General features: G+C 48.4%; 2 protein-coding genes and 1 long non-coding RNA gene across 5 annotated transcripts; 2 read left to right on the top strand and 1 right to left on the bottom strand.

Annotated features, from left to right (window-relative positions):
* The first annotated feature begins 2,731 nt into the window (after positions 1-2,731).
* On the top strand, positions 2,732-5,329 carry ntmt1 (N-terminal Xaa-Pro-Lys N-methyltransferase 1). Its single transcript, XM_032569757.1, has 4 exons — positions 2,732-2,862; positions 3,535-3,694; positions 3,769-4,021; positions 4,914-5,329. The coding sequence occupies exons 2-4, from the start codon at positions 3,536-3,538 to the stop codon at positions 5,168-5,170; spliced, it is 669 nt and encodes a 222-aa protein (XP_032425648.1). The 5' UTR covers positions 2,732-2,862; position 3,535; the 3' UTR covers positions 5,171-5,329.
* Positions 5,325-10,214, bottom strand: ndor1 (NADPH dependent diflavin oxidoreductase 1). Of its 3 annotated transcripts, XM_032569756.1 has the most exons (15): positions 10,090-10,213; positions 9,360-9,548; positions 8,939-9,016; positions 8,644-8,741; positions 8,475-8,573; positions 8,301-8,402; positions 8,000-8,224; positions 7,678-7,805; positions 7,400-7,611; positions 7,217-7,324; positions 7,036-7,150; positions 6,092-6,238; positions 5,863-5,981; positions 5,680-5,774; positions 5,325-5,539 (listed from the first exon to the last, which is right to left on the bottom strand). In XM_032569756.1, exons 2-15 carry the CDS (start codon positions 9,492-9,494, stop codon positions 5,395-5,397), a joined length of 1,806 nt encoding a protein of 601 aa, XP_032425647.1. In that variant the 5' UTR covers positions 9,495-9,548; positions 10,090-10,213; the 3' UTR covers positions 5,325-5,394. The 3 variants fall into 3 exon arrangements, with proteins under 3 accessions (XP_032425647.1, XP_032425644.1, XP_032425646.1); XM_032569753.1 differs by having other exon boundaries at positions 7,400-7,805; positions 10,090-10,214; XM_032569755.1 differs by having other exon boundaries at positions 7,400-7,805; positions 9,360-9,568; positions 10,090-10,209.
* On the top strand, positions 8,705-9,782 carry LOC116724243 (uncharacterized). The gene is made up of 2 exons (XR_004340125.1): positions 8,705-8,811; positions 8,879-9,782. It is a non-coding gene; the product is annotated as an uncharacterized LOC116724243 (long non-coding RNA).
* Positions 10,215-10,440: the final 226 nt, after the last annotated feature.

The raw sequence follows: 10,440 nt of genomic DNA, 5'->3' as shown, positions 1-10,440 counted from the left end.
CAGCTGTGGGTTTTTCATGAATTCTGCACACAATCTGTCAAACTGAGGTTTAATGGACTGAAAGTCCAGTTTAGGGATTTTGTCTGTTTCGGTTTTGTCAGGCGGTTTTGACCTGACCTGCTCCGGTGAATCCTCAGGAACACATCCAGGAAACATGAGGCGAGCCAATCTGTTTGAAAAAGATCTGCCTCGTTTCAGTTTCACCACATTTGTGTCACTTGGATCCCGGACTGAGATCTCCAAAGTAGACGTCATGGTGGTGAACTGGTCGTTGGCAAACCTGGAAAATTGTGGTTTTTTGATAATTTCTTCTTTTGCAGGAGGAACAGTTTTGCTCTTTGACCGGAAAAGGTTTCTGATATCACCAAGAATCTTTCTCAGGTTAAAATGAGGAGCGCGTGAACAACTTGGGTCTTTCTGTCCAACCGAACCTTCAGCCTTGCAGTAATGAAGATCGTCAATAATCGTTTTGCTAATTCCGTCTGCAACCTCGTTTACTTCGAAATGATCTAGGCCAGATTCTGCATCTTCTGCGCCTTTGGCATCATCTGAATATTTCTCTATGATTTCAGTAATGCTCTCGCTAACTGAGGCCACAGAGTAGAGAGATTTTACAATAGGAGAAACGCTTCTCTCTGTAAGGTCGAAGGCCGTCTCTGCTTCTGCTGGAGACACGCCTGAGGTTCGCTTCTTGGTGAACGCACTCCAGTATCTTTCGATGCATCTTGATCTGGGTCTGTTTATGTGTTTGCGGAGACACTGAACTGCATTGGAAACCATGTTATTGAAATTTCTCAGGTTAGAAATGCAGCCACTTGCAAACACTGCTGGTGATGAAGGAAAACTAGAGGTTCTCCTGATGCCATTTGCAATGGACGTTACCTTTTCAGAGACCTCCTGTTCCATCAGCGAGTTCAGCTCCATGCTGCTCTCACATTCTTCTTCTGGCTGTGGAACCTCCAGGACGACGGCCATTTCTGTTGAAATCATGTTGGTCAAATGCACACTGATGTTTTCATCTGGCATTTTAGTCTTCATGCTCTTCTCCATGTTTTCTTCCAATATTGGCACAAGGACGGTCAGTGAATTTCCCACACATTGTTGAAAAATGTTGGTGAGTATGTCAGCCATGACGCCTGTTATATGTGAATCCCTCAGACCTTGTGAAAGCAAGGTCCACTGCGCTGGTGTTAAAGTGCTCAGGCGGGGCAATATGATGTCCTCCAGGTTGTCAATGGAGATGTGGATGTTTCTGTTTATTGGCTCGTTTGAATCTTCCATTTTTCAAAGTTTTTATCTTTTCTTTCCAAAGTTTTCCTTACAGAAACAACGTTCTGCTCACTACGGCTTCTCTTCTTGGAATGACTTTTACCTGAAAACAATCTAAAACGTAGCAGTAAGCTGCCTTTGATACTGGTTCACGTCATAAGCCATTATGACGCAGCCATCCCCCGCGCGAACACAGAGACACGCCTACGAATATGCGCATGCGTATAGACGTGACTTTACGCTAACTTTTTTCTCTTTTCCATTTTTTTTTTCTCCTAAGAGTTTTTGCGGCGCTAGCGGCTCGTATTTTTTCGACAGTAGGCAGACAGGAAGGAGGGTGAGGAGAGGGGGGAAGACATGCGGCAAAGGTCGTCGGGACCGGGAGTCGAACCCGCGACGTCCGCGTCGAGGACTAAGGCCTCCAAATGTGGGGCGTAACGCTAACTACAAACAGCTAGCTTACGGTGGAGCTAGCCATTTCCAAATAAGGTATGGGACTGACGGACAGGTCCGTCCCCGCCCCTTTCTGTTTGCTGCAGCGATGTCCTTCTCTCTCAAGCTAGCTGGACTGTCACGTGGTCTCTGTAACCATGGAAACTGAATCTGAAGAAAAGTTGTAATTTAACGTTCTTTTCGATCATCTAATGCATTAGTCTACATTATTTATGTACCAAACTGTAGAATTAAACTGTCTTGCTAAAGTTAGCATAGAGCGCCAGCTACGGAAGCTCATTAGGGCTTTGTGGGAGATGGACCCCGAATTTTGGTCGTTTTTCCGGGCATGCAGCGTTTTATAGCCTCAGGTATAATAACTGCATGTTTGATTAAAGTACATCTGCTGGTAAAGTATTCATATTAAAGTCTAAAATGATTACAAACATGTTTTTATCTCAGGAGAATCTCAGTTAGCAGCTCCTGAACAACAGATGTGAATTTCTAAACGGTTTTACTGATCTGTATTGTGTTTACTCCAGAGATAAAACCTCAGTCACTTCCTCTGTTTATGTTCAGCATCTACTAAAGCCAGATTACTTTGCTAAAGGTTTATGATTTTTAATTTTTAATCTTGTGGCCAGTGAGGAGGAACCCTAGAGAACGATTCTTACAATGTAATGTCTATTTGTAAAAAGTTACATCAACATCTACTGAATTTATAGAAGAATTATGAGTTTGAATAAAATATTGTTTTGTTAAATATAAAATAATTGTTTCATCTCTTTTTAAAGGAACATTTTGAATAAGTAGTAAGTTTCTTTTGCCCTGAATAACACCCAGATCAAGGCGGGATTCGAACCCAGGACCTTCCTGCTGCAGGGCAAAAGGATTTTATTCCCCAAAGTTTTTATCCTCTCGTTGAATAACTGATTTTCTGTGTGAGATTATTTCACCGTGTTCGTTTCCAGGCCAATAAACCTGGATGCTGCTGATTCTGTACTTCTTCAAATCTACCAGCAGGGGGAGCTACTTGCTGGCCATTTCCCAGGAAAACCAAATAAGGAAATGACGTGCTGTCCGTGTGGCGATGTCCTCAAATAGAAAGTGAGTGAAACACGCTGAGGAGGACTGCCAGAGGTCCAGCGGACACTAAACCAGGTCAGTCCTCGAGTTTAAGCCGGGCTAAAGCTGCCCGGAGCCGGACAGAGCTGCTGCTTCTCACCGATGGGAGGGAAGCTAACGGCGGCTAGCGGCTAACCGGCAGTTTGCTGTTAAATTAGCAGGAAGTAGAGGTTTGGGTCTTTAAAGTGACTTTTTAAAGCAGGTTTTCTGCTGCAAGGCTTTAGATCCATTATCAGTCAGTATTCCGTCTGATACTGATGTTGAGTTTCCGTGTTTGTAGCGGTTCAGACATTTTATTAAAGCGACCAGAGCTCAGGTCACATCAGAAATATAAGCTGTAAGTCACTGCAGCGCAGGATGACTGGTGGTCACGTGGCGGCTGAGGACAGCTGAGCTGCTGCCAAATATGGTCAAGGTTACTTCCCCCACTTCCTGGAACTGACAGGTTCAGATCCACCTGTTAGAGGGCGGGACGGACAGGAAGTGGACCCGAACCGGGTCAGAACATTAACACAGCTGGATGCAGTCAGTCACCTTTCTGTTCATCCATCTTGATCTAGAAAGATGGATGACTTTGGTAAAGTTGTGTTGGAATGATTTCCGTCTGTTGGATGTCTCCTGAATTATTGATTATTGGCTCCAATCAGCTGATCAGTACTCCATCTCTCCCTGGTTGTGTCCTACCTCTCCCCTCGTCTCTGTGGACAGGATGGGGGACGTGGCGGAGGACAAGTCCAGCTTCTACTCCAATGCGGAGGACTACTGGAAGGAAGTCCCGCCCACCGTTGACGGGATGCTCGGCGGCTACGGCAGCATCTCCAGCATCGACATCAGCGGCTCCAAGGCCTTCCTCAGGAAGTTTCTCGGGGTAAGAGACGTTAGCGTTAGCTCAGTCCGGAGCGCCGTGGCCGCTTCCTGTCCAACGTGTGGCGCCCCCCGCAGGACGGCGAAGGGAAGACGGGGACGGGCCGCGCGCTGGACTGCGGCGCGGGGATCGGCCGCATCAGCAAGCGGCTGCTGCTGCCGCTGTTCCGGACCGTGGACCTGGTGGACGTGACCCAGGAGTTCCTGGACAAGGCCCGGGCGTTCCTGGGCGACGACGCCGAGCGGGTCGGGAACTACTACTGCTGCGGCCTGCAGGAGTTCATCCCAGAACCGGACCGCTACGACGTCATCTGGATCCAGTGGGTCATCGGTGAGTCAGGGCCGGATCCAGCTGAGATGTGTCCATGATGTCCAAAATATCTAAAATATCCAAAATATTTCATATCTAAAATATCCAGACCAAGGATATTATGGCCACTACCAGAAAAAATCGGACTTTTTTCTCCTAATTTGACTTTGCGTAGCCGTAATAAGTAATTGAAAGGAATTATTAGTGAAGTTTTAACACCGCCAAACGTTTCCACGACAGAACTCTGGAGCTTTTTAAACTCATCTTTAAAAATGATTTTTATTTGAAATATTTTGCTATTCTCTTATCATTTTCTTTCTCAGTTTTTGAATTGCAACTTTTATTCCTGAAATATTATAACTTTATTCTTGTATAAATTCTCGTATTATTACATATTTTCCCCATTTTATTACAAATTTCTAAATGATTTTTTCTGGTATTCTGGCTTTATTTTTTTAAATTAGTTTTATTATGTCTTTTTCCTAGTGATATAATATCGTTTCTTAGCCTGGCTCTAACACTTCATAGTTTGTTTGAAACAAACTTTTATGGATTTTATGAGGATTTTTTTATGACAGAAGTTAAAAAATTATTTTTTTTGTTACACAAGAGTAAAAATTGTAAATGTGGCGTAGATTTAAATTCATATTCAGAAAATGGAAATATTACTCAGTCAGTGAAACATCATCTGGACTAAAACATAAGAACAAAAACATATTTTGGTCCAGAAATGTTTACAACCTGCTGACAGACGAGCCTCATCAGAACCAGAACTTTCTCCTCGTTCTTCTTTGGTTTTTCTGGGATTTATTTCAAGTTTAGTGGAGAACATAAATGTCTGCCACACTTTTCAGATTTTTCACCCCTCTCCTTCCTGGTTCTGGGGGTATGAATACTTTTGGTTTTTCTGCAGGTCACCTGACCGACGACCACCTGGTGGCGTTCCTGCAGCGCTGCCAGAAAGCCCTTCGTCCCGCCGGCCTCATCATCATCAAAGACAACGTGTCGTACGAAGGCGTCGTCCCCGACGACGTGGACAGCAGCGTGTGCCGGGACCTGGACATCGTGCGGCGCCTGGTGGGCCGGGCCGGCCTGCGGGTCGTCCACGAGGAGCAGCAGCTCAACTTCCCCAAGGAGATCTACCAGGTGCACACGCTGGCCCTCAGGTAGGGGGCGGAGCCTGTTGCCACGGCGTTGCCTGTCGCCACGGCGACACCCTCACCTGGACAGTTTTTAAGCTCCCCTTTTCAGGCCTGATGTGAACTTTACCACCTCTGAGGCTGACAGAACGGTTCTGGTTCTGGTTCTGAAACATGAACCCAGATACGAGACAAACAGATTTATTGATGCTCAAACCGGAACCACAGGCTCCGGGTCAGAACCAGGGTCCGGGGTCAGGACCAGGTCTCGCTCTGCAGGCGGCCCGTCTTCTCCATGGCGACCAGCATCTGCTCCGCCTCCTGGGCGGACACGCCCCCTTCCTGCTGGAAGGCGAACTGCAGCGCGTCGCGCACGGCGGCCGGCATCTGCTTGGCGTTCCTGAACAGAACCAGAAACCGGGTCAGGAACATCTGAACCAACGGGTCGAAATAAAAACAGCAAAAACACAAAGTTCTGTTTCTGGTCTCTTCATCCGTAGAAAACTAGAGCAGAACAGGAGGTTCTGGTTCTGGACTGACCCGGCGATGTAGAAGCAGCCATGTTTGTTGCTCATCAGGTCCCAGAGCAGCGCTGCCCTCTCCCTCACACGGTGCTGAACGTACACCTTCTCCTCCTGAACACACACACACACACACACACACACAGCTGAGGACCACACACCTCACCGGGTCAGAACCGGTCTGTTCGGGTCGGGTTCTGACCTGGTCCCTGGAGAAAGCGGTGAAGAGCTGCAGCTTCCCGGCCGCCGTCATGGCCGCCCACTCAGAGCGGAAGTAGAAGTCCTTGGTCTCCGAGCGACAGCCGAAGAACAGAACGCTGGCTGGAGGGAGAAGAGGCAGGATGACGAGCCGATCCGGATCAGGACGACGAGCCGATCCGGATCAGGATGACGAGCCGATCCGGAGCGGCAGCTCCACCGCCACAACTCACCTGTTTTTCCCTCAGACAGCCTCTCCTGCAGCGCCGCTCTGAAGGGAGCCACTCCGGTTCCGGGTCCCACCAGAACCACGGGCGTGTCCCGGTCCGGAGGGAACCGCAGGCCGCCCCGCTTCACCCACAGCGGAACCAGAACCTCGCCTACAGGAACAGGAAGTACCAGGTCTCACTGTCATGATCCAGAAACTCAACAAACAAAACCTGAAATTTCTATATGGAAGAAAAACTGGAGTCAATCCACATTTCTTCCTTCCACACAACTTTTTCTATAAAGACTCTCATTTATAAAATATTCTGCAATTTTTTTTGGATCTACAATTAAAATTTCTGCTGAGAAACTTTTAACTTTAACAATAAAATCAAACTTAATGTAAAATAAATACTTTAAAATTAGCTAAACATTAATTTACACATTATAAAAATAAAAAATGGTTTCATTTTGTCTGCATTTAATAAGGATATTAAAATTAAAATAACATTTTTAAAGGTGGATGGAATATGAGGACCATAATTTAAAAAAATGAAGAAATATTCAGAAAATTATGAGAATAAATTTATACAATTACACAAAGTCAAAAGAATAAATTATATTTTAATAATAAAGTTCAAATATTTTTATTCTATAATCTATTTTTTTCTCTGTGGTTAAAAATCATTTTAAGGAATAAAAATAATTTTTTTGCTCCAAATTCTGAATTATTCTAACGGGTTGAACAGAACCACGTCTGGGTCCGACCCGGTTCTGAAGCGACAGGAAGCTCCTGCTGTTACCATGGCGACCACACCACTGAGAAAAGCAGCTCCTGATAAATTTACCGTAAATTCTGCAGAAGCTGCACATCTAGAAAGTAACTGACTGAATCTGGGTCCAGATGAGACCCGGTGTGGTTCTGGTTCTGACTGCACTGAACTGGACCCAAACAGCTACCAGAACCGACCTTGTTCCGGGTCCAGAGAGGCCAGCCAGTTGGAGCAGAGCCCTATTCTGGGTCGGTGCAGCTTGGTTCTGTAGCGGACCACGGCCAGCAGAACCTGCAGCCGGCCGGGCAGAACCTGCAGGGAGACAAACCGGGTCAAAGGTCACGCTGCAGCCCGGCGGCGGCGGCGGCCCGGCGGTACCTTCAGGGACGAGGCGATGGAGAAGGAGCGCGGCTGGATCTCTGGGATCAGGTCCAGCAGCCGGTCCGGTTCCAGTTCTGCTGTGGTGAGAGGAAAGTCTGCCAGAACCTGGAACCACAACCAGAACCGGGTCACCGCGGGGAGCCCGGTTTGTCACGTCAGACGGCGGGCATGACCTCTGACCTCCAGCGCGGTGCGGCGCGGCCGGCCGCAGTACGCCTGCAGCTGGTCCTGACCCGCCGGCGAGCAGAACTCCAGCAGCTTGTCCCGCTCCAGGTCAGAGGTCGCCACGGCGGCCAGCAGCTCGAAGAAGGAGCGGCGCGGAACGGCCGCCACGTCCAGGTAACGCTCCACCAGGCGGCGCACCGAGCAGGGCCGAGGCAGCCGGGCCGGAACTGGGTCAGAACCGCACAGATCAGCACCAGAACCTGCAGCAGCGGATCTATGTGGAGCGGATCTACCTGGAGCGTCGCCGTTTGGCGTCAGCGTGAATCTGGAGTCCGGGTCCAACCGGAGCAGCTGGCAGAACCGCTGGACGTCGTCCTCTGAGTTCTGGGGACGGATCAGAACCACGTCTCCGGCTGAAAACCTGAACAGAACCACAGAGTTTGGGTCAGAACTGGGAATTGGTTCTCTGTCTGGGAACGTTACGGATCATTCCTGCAAAATGGATCTGCTGAAACCAGAACCAACTGAGAAACCTGGAACGGACCGGCTACCTAGAACCCTGAAATCAGGTCGGACTGGACCGGACCAGGATCAGAACCGGACCGGAGCACGTACTGGATGTTAGATCCGCTGATGTCAAAGTCGAGCAGCCGAACGTCCTGGAAGTGGGTCGGGTCGGTGACCCGGCGGTTGGACAGCATCCGGGCCGGGTACGGACTGGATTCTGAGGGGACGGGCCGGTCTGGGTCGGTCCAGTTCCGCTCCGGGACGGTCTCAGTCCGCTCCGGATTCTGGTCCGTCTTCTCATCCAGGAAGTGGAGCGTGTACGACGGCGGCAGTCTGCGGGACAAACAACAGAACCTTCAAACCGGGCCTCAGAACCGGCTGCCCGGTCGGGTCGGGTCAGGTCACTCACGGTTCATCGTCCCTCAGCGGCTCCACTTCGGACAGAACCGGGTACAGAACCAGAACCTTCTCCCAGAACGACTGGAGCCACGGGTCGATCACGGCGTCCGGCCTGCAGCAGGAGCACAGTTAGACCCGGTCCGGTCCAGACCCGGTTGCTACGGCGACGGCAGGAACCTCTCACCCCAGGTCGTGCTGGTCGTCCGCCAGACCCACCGGAACCAACATGGCCGCCCCGAGCTGGACCAGACGCTTCTGGAGCTTCTTAGCCACGAAATTAAACCTGCAGAAGAAGAAAAAGTTCTAAATGGACATCTGAACGGGTTCTAAGTGGGTTCTGGTTCTGGACTAACTTTGGATACGATGAATCTCCCAATCCCAGAACCGCACAGTCCAGGCAGCTCAGCGACCCGGCCGGCAGAGACTTCCTGAACAAGAACCTCCAGAAGTTCTGGGGAGAAACGGGAAAACGACCCGGATCAGTCAGGTCTGGTCGGATCAGATTGGGTCGGATCAGACGGGTCGGATCGGACCGGATCAGACGGGTCAGATCAGACGGGTCGGATCTGATCCGATCAGACGGGTCAGATCGGATCGGGTCAGACCGGACCGGACCGGACCCAGTACTCAGAGTAAACCTTGCGTTACCTTCATGTTGTCTGGAGCGTCTCCCTGACCGGTGGTGGAGCAAACGAAGACAACCAGAGACTCTGAGATCAGGTCGGCCTGGAGAGGAACCAGAACCAGAACCGTTACTGGACCCGCCCGGTCACTACAGAACCACCAGGTCCATTAAACAGGACTTTTAAATTAACGTAACTTTTTAAGGCTGTAATTTTAGATGTAAGACTTTAAAGACGGTTGGATTCTGACAAAAAGCCAGAAGAAAATAAAATCTAGTGAGATCAACTGACATGGCCCTAAGCCCAGAGCCTCTGGAGGAGCTGCAGGGTCGCACCGCTCAGGTGGGACAACAAGTCTGGCCCCCAGTGAAGCATGGCAGTGGCAGTGTCATGCTGTGGGAAGCTGGAAGGAGCAAAAACCTGCAGCAGAACCGGACTCGACTCACCACGTTGTATCCGTCCAGAGGCAGAACTCGGACCTTCAGCCGCCTCCTCTGGGCCTGCCGGCCGACCCGCTGGGCCGTGTCCTGGGCGGTTCCGGTCTGACTCCCGAACAGGACCAGCAGAGCGGGAGCCGCCATGATGTCTGACCCAAAACCCGGTGAAAGTGAGCCGATGGGAACGATGCTCCTGATCTGCCCGGAAACAGGAACCACTAAAAGCTCATTCAGTTTCTGGACAGTTTAACAACAAAGTGCAAATATAAATTAATTCATTTTAATAAACACCGCTAAACTGGTCCAGCAGAACCAGAACCGATGCGAACTAACACATGGAGATAAAAACAAGCCTGCATGTTAACTAATGTCTGCTTTGATTTTTATATAAATATTAGACAAAAATAAATCATCTTCTGATCTGAAGCTAAACATCTAAACATCAGTATCTGTTTATTTTCACCAATAAAGTTTGTGTTTTAAACAGAGAAACATTTTTAGAGTGTTTTTCCAATAAATATTGACTTTCCTTTAGTTTTATTCTTCCTTACTAGATTAAATTAGTGTTTAAAAGCAGGAAATTGAGCAGGTTTTGTCTGACATTCATCAGTGCTGCTAGCTGCTAGCTGCTGCTAACTGACCGATAACAGAGAAAATGACCAAATATTTCCACTCGGGCTAAATTTCCACTCGTGTTAAACTCACACAACGAAAGAAACTACGCAGATAAAGTATTTACCTGTGCTGTCTTTCTCGGGAACAACTTTAAACGACCTTAAAGTTAGTTGAAGCTAACCAGAAAACAGAAAAAACGAAACACTTTACGGCAAGCCGGTGGCGCGCTGCATTCAAGAACCAGACAGAGAGTGGGAGATTATATTTTTATTTTTCTGTAGTAGAAAATTTGACTTAATCCAGTAACTCATCTCTGAGTGAAACACATTATATGGATTAATTCCGCCCAGAATGGTGATTTAAAGCCTTTAATGCTGTTAATTATGATGATTTTCTGCTTCCAGCTAAAGAAAATATAACATTTAAGATCCGATTATTATCAGATCAATAAAAATATTTTAATACAGAAATTTGG

The sequence above is a fragment of the Xiphophorus hellerii genome, chromosome 8, assembly GCF_003331165.1.
Source record: "Xiphophorus hellerii strain 12219 chromosome 8, Xiphophorus_hellerii-4.1, whole genome shotgun sequence".
Classification (NCBI taxonomy): domain Eukaryota; kingdom Metazoa; phylum Chordata; class Actinopteri; order Cyprinodontiformes; family Poeciliidae; genus Xiphophorus; species Xiphophorus hellerii.
This window is presented reverse-complemented; position numbering and strand designations above follow the sequence as displayed.